This window comes from Thalia democratica, chromosome 2, assembly GCF_965202585.1.
Source record: "Thalia democratica chromosome 2, ktThaDemo2.hap1.1, whole genome shotgun sequence".
Lineage (NCBI taxonomy): Eukaryota > Metazoa > Chordata > Thaliacea > Salpida > Salpidae > Thalia > Thalia democratica.
In genome coordinates, this window is record NC_139166.1 from 22245880 (window position 1) to 22261731 (window position 15852).

Consider the following 15852-nt stretch of genomic DNA (forward strand, 5'->3'; position numbering starts at 1 on the left):
ATGCAAGAAATCATAGCATTACGATTTGCATAGAAGTTTGAACCGCTTTTTATATTCTTTTGTTTCTGTGGTTACTAAGCAATAACCAAAGTGATTTTACGATTAACGAATACATTTGTACCTGCCACAAAGTATCCTACGAATATCTTATTGAACAATGGTTTCGAAAAAAGTATTGCATAACTATTCACTTACTTAAGGTTTTATTGTTTTTTATAAGCTGACTAAATTCATTTTTATGCTACTGTTCGTAACTTTTGCTTTTTATTATGAAACTTTGTTTTATTTGCTATAATAATTAGAAATAAAAGAGGTATAAAACAAATTTGAGAATAAAATTCAAATTGGTATATTCAAAAAGGTTTATTAATTATTATACTAATAGCTTTGTAACTTTAGAGAACCAAAAATAACTTACCAAATTGACAAAATTTATTGTAAAGTAAACATAGTGAATTCCTAACAAATATTTAAGTTCATTATATCTAAAATTGAGGTTTCAAAGTTGATTAAAATGATAACTATTATACATAAGCATCCAAACTAACTCGAAACACAAGTGTTTACTTGTATTATTTAAAAAAATTAGTTGTAAGTAATCTAAACTCATTTTTTGTTTCAAAAATGATAGTTTATATCAATAAGTTGATTTTTTTTTTTGATTTTAACAAAATTTTCTTACTCAAATAAAAATATGTTTTACGAAACTATAAATTAGCTGTATTATCATCGCTAAATGTACGTTCTGTATGCTATAAAAATAATTAAAAAAAGTAGATTACGCTATGAAATGTTTTTGTAGCAGTAAACTGTAATAAACTCAATTAACATTTTATTTAAAAAAATAAAACATGTTTTTTAGCAAAAGCTTTTGTCTGTTTTACTAACTTTATCTGTTTCAAAACTACTTTTACTCAATTTAATTTTTTAGTAAACTGTTTATAAAAACTAACTGGATAATCTAGTCAAAAAATATTCAACTACACTTAATTTTAAAGAAATATCAAAAGTTTATAAACTTACTTTAATCAAATTTGTAATGTAAGCATATACAAAATACAAATAAGAAAAACATAGTAACAATAATACTTTTTTATTATTAAATAATTAATACTAGTCTGAATTCTAGTTACAAGGTTTTAATTTATTCTAAGATTATTAAATTAAAATTAGTAGCAACTAAAAAGTATTAAAAGTTTTATTTTTCAAGTATTATGCATTTTTTGACAAAGCTTTTTGTTGTTGTCTAAGCGTCTTTTGTTAAAATTGTTAAACAAAATACACATTTGAAAGAAAAGTTTAAGTGAAAAATACTTAGTAATAGTTATTCTTTTGTTTTCACTACAAATTAAGTTCATTTTTGTATTTCTAGTTGCAATGATTTAATTTTGTTAAAGTTAGTAGAACTTAAACATTTTCCAATTAAAGTACACTTTAAGTTTAGTATTAGTAGTATTTTAGGACATTTTAATCAGACTATTTTTTTAATTTGATTTCTTTACTTTTCCGATACTTTTTATTTAAGAAAAATAGAATAAATTCTAGTGAATTTTATGAAGTAAAACAATGACATATAAATGTAAGCCGAACTATCCTACAAGTTATAAACGATTCTAAGTTTCCTTTTAAGAAAAATATATATAAAGTATATCACTGTAATGTTATATTAACAAACTAAACTTATGTTTTTTTAAACGAATACTTTTGTTTGCAAATAGGAATAAAACTGAATTTTTTAAATTAAATACAGACTATACTCATAAGGATAGTTTATAGTGTTTAATGATGTTAACTTTAGTGAAAAACTCTCATGTTTTGCGAGCTTGTTTTTTGTAATGTTTTAAGTAGAAAAATATAAATTTTTCTTGTTTGTGAATTTCGTTTCAAATTGTTTGATGTAATTTTCTTAAAGTGTTGGTATGAAATTATTTAAATTGAGAAAGAAGTGTTAAGTAAATTCAAGTATTTATTATAAAAAGAAAAAACAAAAACATGTTATACAAGTAAGCATAAAGTTTTTATAAAGTTTGTCTTGGAAAAGACATTCTAAGCTAGCTAGTTTCGAAAAAGTTATTTTAAGATATCTCAATGTTTTGTACAAGTAGAGATACATACTCTCTAAATATTTTTACTTTGCTGACTTCAAAAATTTATAACATAACCAAAAATTACTTATATAACGTAATTAATCTAAAGATGCATTACAAAATGCTATTAAAACCGCAATAAATATTTCATTGTTTCGGAGGCTATTAAACAGTGTGGTTTTAGGATTTTTTAGCATTTTTGTACCTGTCACAGAGCTTTACTTTGGATGAAAGAATTTTTCTGCTATGTAATGTGAAAACAATCATGCAACTGACCACTGAGCTTTCCAATAACTTGCTACTGTTTCGAATACCAATCATTGTATTAATTGGTTGCAAACTTGAACTGACCCCACTTTGTGGCGGCTACCACCATGAGGTTTGAGGTAATTCCAGCTGCCGACTTAATGCAGGAGTGTGTCAGCCACAGATGAAAAACATGCGGTAAGCTTACCATGTGCAATCGTAAATGAAAAAACTTTCGCTTTGCACAAAAGCCCGGCGAAAAATGAAAGTATAAGCATTTGCAAAGCTAACTTGCATTGACAAATAGTCAATTCACATTAAACACGTACCTTTGTTACGTCATGATATTTTAGTGTAAAAGAAAATTCTCTTAAATTAACAAGTGAGTAGATCATATTTGTTCAGTCATTATAGAAAAAAAGTTGTATTATACACATTTTTAGCTGTTTAAAATATTTATTTTGAAAACCGCATGATTAAAACAATTGATCATAAATAAAAAACTTAAGATATCCTTTAAAACCCTATCTATTACTGTAGTATTCATTATTGTGAAAGTTTATAAATTCTCCAGGTTGCTCTTGATATAAATTTAACTAAATGTCCATGGAAATAACTTCTGAATAGATTTTTTATCTAAATATTCTAAATCAACAGCTTCCGATCGAACTAACACTGGTTTTGGCTTAGGTCTTAAGACTGAAACATTTTTGTTTATTTTAAGCTATTTAACACATTATATTTCAAAAACATTAAAGTTATCAATTATAAACTTTTATTGACCAGTAAAAACTAAAATACATATGATGTGTAAAAATCGTTTTTTTTTGTATACGAATAAGCTTATTATGATAACTAAATAAATTACATTTGAATCTAACATAACAGAAATAAATATAATTTTTTATTCTGATTGGGTAATCTGATAAAAAAGATGTTCAACAATGTGAACAATTTTAGTAGCTTTTTGTTTTGTTTCATATAACATATTTGTGGTTTAAAAGCTAGCAATATTAGATCTTAACAACTTAATTATATTACGCATGTGCTTTTCCGTGGTAAAAAAGTTTAATCAAGTTTAATCAAATTTAATTTTTGTCGAAAAGGTAAAACAAATACTCTTATTAGTTGTTAAACATAAAAATTAAATTTATAGTAAATTATTTGAAGTTTCAAATTTTAGTTTACATAGTTGAATATTGTTAGATAGTTTTTAATTCTTGTAATGATTCATAACATATTTAAATCAAAGTTTAAAACATTGGTTTAATTAAAAAGTTCATTATAAAAGTATTTTAATTAAAATAAAACAGTTTAAAAAATTTACCAGAGCACGGTTGCTGATTGCAGGCTCTTGTTTCAAGTTTTTTTCCTGAACAAGCAAACGGTCCATTGCACAGCTGTACCCTGTAACTGACCCCCTTTCCACAACTTTTTAAACATCCGGACCATTGTGTCCATCTCCCTTGAAGAATAGCTGAAAATTTGTTGAATTTATTAATCTTATTAGTTTTAAACAAAGGTATAAAACTTATTTGCTTTCGATTGTGAAACAGCAATTGCTAAAAAAGCAACTAAAAGTGAGAAATTGTTCATCTTTTTGTTCGTGTCGTACAAGTTTTTCAATTATCTAGTATAGGGGTGGGCAACGTACGGCCCGCGGGTTGAAAATAACCGGCCCCTCACCGTTTTTTTAATTTTAATAGGATCCGGCACGCAAATGATATTGATCGGCCCGCGAGCGAATTTACAGGCCCGCAATGCGTCAATATTACAATTTTTTTTATAAAACTTTTTATCATATTTTTACAAAACAAAACTGTAAGAATTAGACTTCAAAAACTTGCTAAAAAATTACTTTATAAAATAATGTGTACTAATAAATACACAATTTTATCCTAAAATTTTGTTGTTGTTTTAACTTAGTTGGAGTATCTTTTTGTAAAATTACCCCAAGCAAAGTGTTTTTTTAAGTACGATTTTTTACATACGTACCTTTGTCAATTACAATGTCAATTCTATTCATAGATATTGTTTAAACATCTGACATGTCTTAATCTGCATCTTAAGTTGGCAGACTAGCGAAAGCTTTTTGAATTTGAAGGATTTAAAATATTGATCAACTGTAACCATAAAATTATATTCAGGCTGGATCCGAAATTTTTATTTACATTAGAATCCGAACGGATCCGTATCTCGACTTAAAATTAGTTTCCAATCTGATTCGGATCAAAGAAGTCACTATTCGGCTGGATCCGGTAAATCACTAATTTAAAATTCTTCGGCCTACAAAAGACTAAATTTTTCCGGATCCGGCCCGTTGATTGAAAAACGTTGCCCACCCCTAATCTAGTATTTGTTCGTTTGATAAATGTTTACGTTTTACGACGTATTTTTTTTTTTATTGTACATTTTAGTTTTTTAAACATTTTAACTTTTTGTAAAATTATTTCTTATATTTTAAACTAAAACCAATTTAAAAACCTACAAAACATAATGTTTTTGAAAAACAAAAATAAATTTTAAACTAATTTATTGCAAGTTAGCTTTCAAATTGGTTTATACTTTCATTTGTAGGCGGGCTTTTATGCAAAGCGAAAGTTTTTCATTTACGATTACACGCAAGCTAAATTTACCGCATGTTTTTCATCTGTGGCTGACACACTCCTGTGTCAAGTCGGTAGCTGGAATTACCTCAAACCTCATGGTAGTAGCCGCCACGAAGTAAGGTCAGTTCAAGTTTGCAACCAACTAATATAATGATTGGTATTCGAAACAGTAGCAAACTATTGGAAAGCTCAGTGGTGAGATGCATCATTGTTTTTACATTACAAATCAGACGAATTCTTTTATTCCAAGTAAAGCTCTGCGACAGGTACAAAAAAGTTAAATCTGCTGAAACCACATTTTTTAACAGCCTCTGAAACAATGAAATATTCGTTGCGGTTTTAGTAGCATTTTGTAATACATCCTTTGATTTATTACGTTATATAAGTAATTTGTGGTTATGTAATAATTTTGTGAAGTCAGCAACATGAAAATAATCAGAGAGTATGTATCTCTACTTGTGCAAAACATTGAGATATCTTAGAATAACTTTTTCTAAACTAGCTAGCTTAAAATGTCTTTTCCAGGACACTTACTTAAAAGTATTTCATTAAGTCTTCATGCTTACTTGTAAAACATTTTGATGTTTTTTTTTATTGTTTGTAAGTGAATATTTTTAATATTGTTAAGCAAAAAATAGCTTTTTAGAATTTAAATCCAGTATTACAAACCATCTACTATAACTTTATAAATTTATAAACAGTGTAGTATATCTTTAAACAGTTATTAAAACGTGAATTTTTTTTAAATTCAACTGAATAAGAGCACACAATCAATTATAACTTTAGTAATAAATAATAACAATTTTCAATTCTAATAAAGTATATTTTTGTCCAAAACTTCTTGATAAATATTGTTGACAATTTTTTTTTTCGGTAGACAGTTTAAGCGGTTTACTAAATAAACAGACTACATAAACAGATTACATCAATGTATCTATTTTTATTATTGACAAGAGTTTAAAATACTTGAACTTACTAAACACTTCTTTCTTAAGTTTAAATAGTTTTGTACCCAAACTTTAAGAAAACTACATCACACAATTTGAAACTAAATTCACAAACAAAGAAAAATTATATTTTCCTGTTTAAAAAATTACAAAAAACAAGTTCGCTAAACATAAGAGTTTTTCACTAAAATTAACATCATTAAACACTATAAACTATCTATATGAGTTTAGTTTTTATTTTATTTAAAAAAATAGTTTTATTCCTACTTGCAAACAAAAGTATTCGTTTAAAAAAACATAAGTTTAGTTTGTTTATATAACATTACATTAATAAACTTTATATGTATTTTTCTTTAAAGGAAACTTAGAACAATTTGTATCTTGTCGAATAGTTCGGCTTACATTTAAATGTCATACAAAAATACTAATATTACTAAACTTAAATTATACTTTAATTGCAAAATGTTTAAGTTCTACTAACCTTAATAAAATAAAAAAATTGTAACTAGAATTAAAAAAATGAATTTAATTTGTAGTGAAAACAGAAGCATAACTTTTACTAAGTATATTTCACTTAAACTTTTCTTTCAAGTGTGTATTTTGTTAAACAATTTTAACAAAAGACGCATAGACAACAACAAAAAGCTTTGTCAAAAAAAGCATAATACTTGAAAAATTAAATTTTAAATACTTTTTAATTGCTACAAATTTTCAATTTAATAATCTTAGAATAAATTAAAACCTTGTAACTAGAATTAAGACTAGTATTAATTATTCAATCAAAAAAAAGTATTATTGTTACTAAGTATTTCTTATTTATATTTTGTATATGCTTACATTACAAATTTGATTAAAGTAAATTTATAAGCTTTTGATCTTTCCTTTAAATTAAGTGTAGTTGAATATTTTTTCACGAGATTATCCAGTTAGTTTTTAGAAACAGTTTATTAAAAAATTAAATTGAGTAAAAGTAGTTTTGAAACAAATAAAGTTAGTAAAACAGACAAAAGCTTTTGCTAAATGACTTGTTTTGTTTTTTTTAATAAAATGTTAAATGAGTTTATTACTACTGCTACAAAAGCATTTCATAGAGTAATCTACTTTTTTTAAATTATTCTTATAGCAAACAGAACGTACATTTAGCAATGATAATACAGCTAATTTAAGTTTCGTAAAACATATTATTATTTGAGTAAGAAAATTTTGTTAAAAAAAAAATTCAACTTATTCAAAAAAACTATCATTTTAAAAATAAAAAATAAGTTTAGATTACTTAAAATAATTTTTTTGAATAATATAAGTAAACACTTGTGTTTCCAGTTATTTCGAATACTTATGTATTATAGTAATATTTTCAATCAACTTTGAAACCTCAGTTTTAGATATAATGAACTGAAATACTTGTTGGGAATTCACTATGTTTACTCAACAATAAATTTTGTCAACTTGATAAATTATTTTTGGTTCTCTAAAGTTTCATAGCTATTAGTATAATAATTAATAAACCTTTTTAAATATACCAATTTGAATTTTTTTCTCAAATTTGTTTTATACCTCTTTAATTTCTGATTATTATAGCAAATAAAACAAATTTTCAAAATTAAAAGCTAAGGATTACGAACAGTAGTGTAGAATTAATTGTAGTCAGCTTATAAAAAACACTAAGACCTTAAGTACTTGAATTAGTAATGAAATACTTTTTTCGAAACCATTGTTCAATAAGATATTCGGAGGATATTTTGTGGCAAGTACAAATGTATTCGTTAGTCGTAAAATCACTTTGGTTGTTGCTTAGTAACCACAGATACAAAAGAATATGTAAAGCGGTTCAAACTTCTATGCAAATCGTAATCCTATGATTACTTGCATTGTTGAAACTTCTATCATTTCCTAAAAACATTTAGTAATCTGTGTAATTTTTATTTAAACTTACATTACTCTTATTATATGTTTGACTTTAAATCTATTTTTTATGCACTAGATTAGAATTTGGCAAGGTTTTTAATCGGTAAGCCAGATATAAAAAAATTTAGCCCTTGTAGTAATTCAATTACATTTAGTTAATAAAAATTACTCAATTATAGAATTTATTTCATCGAAATACTAGTTTTATGTAACCTAGTTTTACTTTATCTAGTGTAAGTATTAATTTTCCCATACATTGTACCTAAGATCTTTTTTTATCTTCACTTCAAATCTAAAAATACCTAAAGTAAATTTCAAAAATTGGTTGAGCAGCCATATTTACATGCTCGCGGGCCGCAGTCTGACTTTACAATGTATAGTACATTACTACATTGTTGGGCCGGTAATTTTTACCTTGCAGGATGTACCTTGCTCACACTATACTAGGTAGAAATTGGTATCTAAAACAACTTTTTTACTTTTACATATACATATAAAGAATTTTGTTCTTATTTTGATTTACTCGAAGATTTTTAGAACTTGTTTTTATTGAAAAAAACTATTGTTATCCTTATTACCTACTATTAAGTTTTTTTTTATGCTTTTATTTTTATTTCAAAAACATTTTACTTGTACAAAAATTGCAAAATATTAAACATTAGTTATTTTATATTGTTTATTCAACGAAAACGGCTCAGAAAGTTAAGTCGAAGGATTTGGTGTACGAAAAAACCTTTCGGTTATCGAGTCATACATCAGATAAGGATACAGTTTGATGTCATGTCAAAGACGTGTTATTATTTTTTTCATAAAGATGATAATGAGTATGGTCTAAGGATGGTATATTAAAAATCTTATCGTAATTAAGCTACAAACCATTTTTTTAAACATTATTTTCAATAATATAAACAAAAACTTTTAACGAAGTTATAAAAATAAAAATGACAAAATTTTTAAAAATAAAGTATGACATTAAATTAAGAATAACTTAGTATGAAATTGACTGATGAAACAATGCAATTTCAATTACAATGAAGCTTGAGATACATTTGTGTCCAAACAAAATTGTAGCGTATTGTTGAACATATACATACAAATACAAATCTATAAACATACAATAGTTCTAAGGTACACTATCAAAATCCACCCGCGTTCAAAATCACCCAGTATATTTATTTTTCTCTTTATTTATTAATTTATTTTATACATTTTTGCATTTTTTTTTTACTTTTTATTTACTTTTAACTATCACTGTTACCCCTAAGCCTAACCCTTACCCTCGATCGGTAAGCGGTTCTCGAATTTGGCTTAATCCCAGTAACTTAATACGTAACTTATTTAAAAGACCCTTCAAATGTATATTACAAAAAAAAAAAATTATAAAATTTATATAATGCAAAACATCAAGTATAGTATTAACATTTACATACAAGTTAAATCCGCTGTTCATATTCTTTTGTTTATGTGGTTAATAAGCTGTAACCAAAGTGAACTTTCGTTTAAGTTTTATTTATTAATTAAATCAGAATACATTTGTACTTGCAACAAAATCTCTTTTAAACAGCTTACTGGTTATTTATGTTTAAACAAAGTAATATCTTATTTTAATCTGCTATTAAATAATTTGGTAAACTTTCGAAAATTAGAATTGAATTAGTTTCATATCAGTGGCGTAATATTTTGTTTCTTATTAAATAAAAACCATTCTATTCCCTGAATTTAAAACTATTAAGTTTTTTGAATTAAATTTATAAGTTAATATTATTTCACAAAATAACAAAACTAACTAAAGAATAGAATAAATAAACATTCATAAACAAAAACTACAATATTTTTGTTTTAGATGTTAAACTAGAAATTATGCTTAATTTCCAACTTTTAACATCATTTTTCATGCTAGTATATGTATTTCTGTTTGTTTTGAAATATATTTATAATACTAAAGACCATTTTTACATCAAATTTAAGACTGATAGACAAGAAATTAAATAAGCTGCATTTTTCGATAGATATGTTTTTTGTTTGCTAAAAAATAATCTTTGTGTAAATATTGCACTATGAGAAAACGACTTAAGTTGGAGTTGTAAGTAGTACAACTTCAAAAATAATAAAGTTATATGGTACATGTATACTTAATTTAAAAAAACTAATAGTTTCGAAGATTGAATAGTTTTTTGACATTAATAAGCATAATGTGTATTTTTAATAAGTTACTTACTTTAAACTTAACATTTGAACACTAGACATTGGAAAAAAAAATCTAACTGGTGTGTTTATATATCTTATCAATTTTAAAAATTAAAAAAAAATGTCAAAACTTTTAAGCTTAAATGTTACTATTTTTTATTTCTTAATCAAGTTTAAGCTGCATTAGTTTGCGTAATTTTTTTTGGAAGTTTCTTTAACAAATAAGTAAGATTAATTAACTATAAACTGCTGTAAGTACATAAGTACTGAAATTCAGTTAAAGTTGCAAAAAAATAAGTAACAGAAGAGATTATTTTATTTTAATAATATACTTTATTTTTTGTAAATTTCAATAATTATATATTTATGCTTTTAAAGTTTTCGTTTTTTTAATTTTTTATTTAGTCTGATTTTAATAAATATATTTATGTATTAAAAATATGTACAATAATGATTTTTTTGTTTTATAATCTTTGATAGCAAATATTTACGAAACCCTGTAGTTTAAAGAAATATTAGCTCTAGTTGTAATTTTGTAACTGATAGAAAATATTCTAAGTATTTTTTTAATTTTTTATAATATAATAAATTCAATGTATATAAATTTTTACTACTTTTTTTTAATCAACACTAAAAGTAATCGCTTGGTTACAAAACAATAACTGTGTTATGATAAAACTTGTTTACTTAACTATAGGCTAAGCTAAGACAAGTTTTAAATATATCAAGTAGTTTTAACAAAATTAAACTTTTAAATAATAGATTGCTGTTTATTATTATAATTTATAAAAAATATAACTACTGAACTGATGATTGATTGTTGAATTTAATTGAATTTTTTGCTTTGTGGTTTTTTTTAGTACATAATTACCTTTGAAATTTTGTCAGGTAAACAAATGCGTTAAGTAAGTTTAAGTTTTTGTACTTCTAATATCAGAAAATGATTAATTGTACCTTTTTTTTCGTAGTTTGTATATATTATGTATATATTATGTGTATATTATGTATATTTTTCTTCAATATTTTATTTAAAAAACGAACCTCTTACTGCTTTATCATTTAAAAACTTTTAAAACTGTAAACAACCTTCACCAAAAAGTCTTATTCAATAAACAAACACTTTATCAAAAGTTCAAGTTTCATAAGTGCAAGTCTCATTTATTTTTAAATAGATAATTTAATGAATTACACAACTTGCTCATTTTACTCGAAATATTTTAATTTTTTCCGATAATCTACTACTATGTACAAAATATGCATTTAGCAACTTAAAAAAAATTTAATACAAACTAAAACCTTTTTAACCATTTGATTAAAACTTTGTCACATTATTTAGATTTTTATACAAGCAAGTTAATTTTATTTGTACATAACATAGTTACAATTACTACTTTTTAAACAACTTTTTCAATTATTTTTTTTTAATTTTTTTGAGTAACTTATAGAAAACTAAAGCAAATTAAAAACAGTTAGCAAAGATAAAAATTTGGTTAAATGTCTTTATTTGTTTTAAGCATTTTACAATTACCAATATAAACTATTTTAAGTCATCATTTAATTGAGATTTCAGTTTTATTTTAAATATTATTGTTTAAAAATTTAAAGAAAATTAAAAATATAAATTTATGCTAAAGATTTTTTATTTTATTATAAGCGAAATGAATATGCTTCGATAGAAAAATTTGTGTAGAAACGAACAAGTTGATTAAAAGTGAAAAACAACAAAATTTCTTACCAAAAATTAAGCAGGCTAGTTTAAACAAGCTATAGAGATAATCCAAAACATAATGTTGTTACGCATACAATAACTCGTGTAGAAATATATATTTTGTATGACTACTTTAAAATTATCTAGTCTAAAGCATTGCTACATAACCATTTCTATAAAATAGCATATAAAAACATTTATTACTAATCATGTGAAGAAAACCGCTATGAGATATTTTATTGTTTTTGAGGTTTTTCAACAACGCATATTCAGGAATTTAAAGTGTTCCAAGTCAGAAAATACTACCTGTCACAAGGCTTTTCAAAGACGAATAGTTAAAATTTTAAAACAATAGGTAAGCGATTTTCCTTCGTCATTTTGGTCAGATTTGAATAATCATGTCCCTAATCTAACCACTGTCCTTTTCAAAAATGCAAGTTTTATTTTTTCTAACGTCGTATTTTGTTTTAGTTGGTTGTAATAATGAATTAAATCAAAATGCTGTGACCAAGAGTAAGGTAGTAATTCCAGCCACTGACTAAACACAGGAATCTACAGGAACATGCTACATATGAAAAACATGCGGTAAACTTAGCATGCGTGTTCGTAAAAGAAAAAAGTTTCGTTTTGCATAAAAGTCCGCCGAAAAAATGAAAAGTAAAACCAGTTGCAAAGCTATCTTAAGTTAAACGGTCACATTAAAACTTTTAATTTTCAAAAGTGTAACCCTTTAATGTTTTTGAAGTTGCTTTAACCTCATTTTAAGCAACGTTTTACTAAGAATTAGAAAAAAAATATTAAATGAAAATTATAAAAAAAAATAATCTATAGTAAAACGAATACATTTACCGAGCAAACATATTGTAGGTATTTTAAAACTATATACAAGTTAAACAGCAAAATGATGAATAATTTCTCACTTTTAATTGCTTTTTTAGCAGCTGTTGTTTCACAATCGAAAGCAAGTAAGTTTCAAAGCTTTATTTAAAACTGATAAAAAAAAAGATTAAATTTAACAAACTTTCAGTTAACCTTCAAGGTAGATGGACACAATGGTCCGGATGATCAAAAAGTTGTGGAAAGGGGGTCAGTTACAGGGTACAGCTGTGCAATGGACCATTTGCCTGTTCAGGAAAAAAACTTGAAACAAGAGCCTGCAATCAGCAACCTTGCTCAAGTTAATTTTATAGACTAGTATTCTAATGTTTTAATGTTGAACTTTACAAGATTAACAATATTTTAAACTTTGATATAAACATATTACGAGTCATAAGTATAAAAAAAAACACTAAACTAAGCAATAAATTTTTTTAATATTATTAAGGTATTGAATTAGTATATCCTAACAAAACTTTAAAATTTTCACAATATTTTTTTGACGTGGTCGACAAGAGCTAAACTCAATTAAACTATTTACCATAAAAAAGCACATGCTTTAAATGATTTAAATGGTTAGATTAAAGCTGGTTAGCTTAAAAAAATAAAGCACGTGGTTTGAAGGAAATAAGCTTCTGACTTACTAGTGTACTCAATAAGAAAATGTTGTACGTTTATTTGTTGTATGTTATAATTGAAAACTTATTTTTCTAAACATAATAAAATGACTAGATTGCAAAAAAAAAAATTTTTAGATATAAATGTTAATTCTAGATTGACAATGAATTATATGATCAAAAGTAAAAATTTTTTACATAGTTAAAAATAAACTAAATATTGCAGTTTTAAAACCAGTCCGAGTTCGATCGGGAGCAGTTGATTTGGAATATTTAGATGAGAAATCCATTCAGAAGTCATTTCCATGGACAGTTAGTTAAATTAAAATTCAGTATATTTAGAAGGCAATTTTAGTGTTCATATTGAAAATAGATAAATATCAAGTAGAATAACATATGTATTTTATAAATAATAAGTTTTTGAGTCAGTTGGTTTTCAAAAATAAATTTTTTTATAACTTAAAGCGTGTATGATATGTTTTTCTTTTTCAAAAATGACTTCAAATACCTATCATACTGATTTGCTTTTGAAAGAAAATTTCTTTCTGCGCTAAATACATTATGACGTAATACAGGTACGTATTAAATGTGGGTTGACGACTTGTCTCGGATCAATAATAAGTGAAAAACACGTCATCACTTCTGCTAAATGAGTCATGTTAGTTTATATGTTTAAAATAACATTTTTACCAAGTTAAAAATTTTACATAAAGTCAGACTGTTAACTATATTTGTGCAATTTTTTTAGACCTTTTTTGATACATAGTACTTTTTTGCAGTGCAACGATTTTTCAATATCAAGTTTGCCGAGTTAAAGTCATTGCAGGAGCTCCAAATTCGCAATTTGATTTGGATCCAGAAATTGAATATGGAAGAGACATTCAAATAGAAACTGCAGTCAAAACAACAATTCATCCGGATTTCAACAGCAGAACTTTTATCGAAAACAACATTGCTGTTATCGAGGTTCTAATTGTTTGAATTAAATTATCGTATACTTGGTTTATACAATCAACTAAAACTATTTCTGGCGTTAGCAATAAAAAACAAATTAAATTGTTAATTAAATATCCTATATACCCAGACTCAAATTATTTTTACTAGCTTGTCGCATAGGCATATTCTATTAAAGTTTAAACCTTTTTTAGCATTCGAAATTTTGCAAAAATAAATTATCAAAATAAAAAAGAAAATTGATTCTGAAAAACAAAAATTTAAACTTCATTTACAGTTGGAAACGCCATTAAAGCTCAGCTCAGATTTTGTCAGTCCGATTTGCGTGGGTGAAGCGACTCCATCTATCAACTGCATTTCACTCGACCTTCAAACCAGTAAGTACTATAAATTACAACACATACAAAATTTACATTAAGTATAAATATAAATTTTAAATTCGACAGCTTCAAACACACTGTCAGTGGTAAGCATGCAAGACCTGTCTTTAGGAGAGTGTCAGCAAATGTTTGGTTTTTGGAAGGTCGGTTACAAACGTGTAATTGACCAATTAAACGACGATCGCACCATTTGCACGAGTAAAAGCAAAGACTCAGCATTTAACTGCCAAGTTTGTTATATTTTATAGTACTGTTTTTTATTAGTAACTTCAGTCTGTATATGATATACGAAATAACTAAAGATCAATATAAAACAAATTTCTTGAGCATAAACTTTACTAACAATAAAAAAATTTTAACATAAATAAAGCAATAGGTTTTCAAAATAAATAGAAAACTAATAATTTATTAAGACTATTTCTAGCTCATGCTATTTTTCTTTTAATGAAATAAAAAATTATTAGTAGAATATATACATAAATATTATTATGAAATAAGTTAAAAATTCTATTTACAAATTATTTAGCAATACAAATTGTTTTTTTTTTCTGCAGGGAACAAGCGGTTCAGCACTGATGTGCCAGGGAAGCTCAGGAAGTTGGAATCTGAAAGGTGTAACTTCATATGGTGACCTCCGGTGTGGCTACTCTCCCAGACCAGCCATTCATGCAAGCATCGACCACTACAGGGACTGGATCGAAGAAACAACCAACACTAAATTCCCTTCTTGTTTATAATATTTGTACATGAAATTTTTAGGCGCAATTTCGCTGCTTTTTTCGCTTTTTTTTTTGTTTTTGTTTGAGAATAAAGCATTAATAACATAAATACTTACTTAACTTTTTTTACTTTTGATACACTACTCTAAAAAATTACAGAGATTTAAAGCCATAAAAAATTTAATAAAATAATATTTTATATATTATGTATTTTAATTAAGTTTAATAATGTAGTCTATTTTTTCATTAAACAAGTTCCTACTTTGTGTATACATTATATATGATGAAAGTAAACGGTATATTTTTTTTGCAAAAAATAAAAACATGACTATGAGTGGAAGTAAAACGTAAACAAAAAACTAAAAGGACTTAATGTGCACTAAAGGTCAAAAAATGTTTTAACAAAATTAAACTTTTTAATAATGAATTGCCGTTTATAAATAAAATATATAGAATGTAACTACTGAACTGATAATATATTGTTGAATTTTGTTTTTTGTTTTTACGTTTATTTTAGTACTTAATAACCTTTTAAATTTTGTCAGGTAAACAAATGAGTTAAGTAAGTTCAAGTTTTTGTACTTCTTATATAAAAAATTGATTAATTATACCTTTTT

At 25.1% G+C, this 15852-nt stretch overlaps 1 protein-coding gene across 1 annotated transcript; it reads left to right on the top strand.

Moving 5' to 3' along the window:
• The first annotated feature begins 2352 nt into the window (after positions 1-2352).
• LOC145828444 (kallikrein-14-like) lies at positions 2353-15389 on the top strand. Its single transcript, XM_082936202.1, has 6 exons — positions 2353-2466; positions 12717-12883; positions 13962-14148; positions 14414-14513; positions 14583-14746; positions 15071-15389. The coding sequence occupies exons 1-6, from the start codon at positions 2353-2355 to the stop codon at positions 15251-15253; spliced, it is 915 nt and encodes a 304-aa protein (XP_082792328.1). The 3' UTR covers positions 15254-15389.
• The last annotated feature ends 463 nt before the right edge of the window (positions 15390-15852 follow it).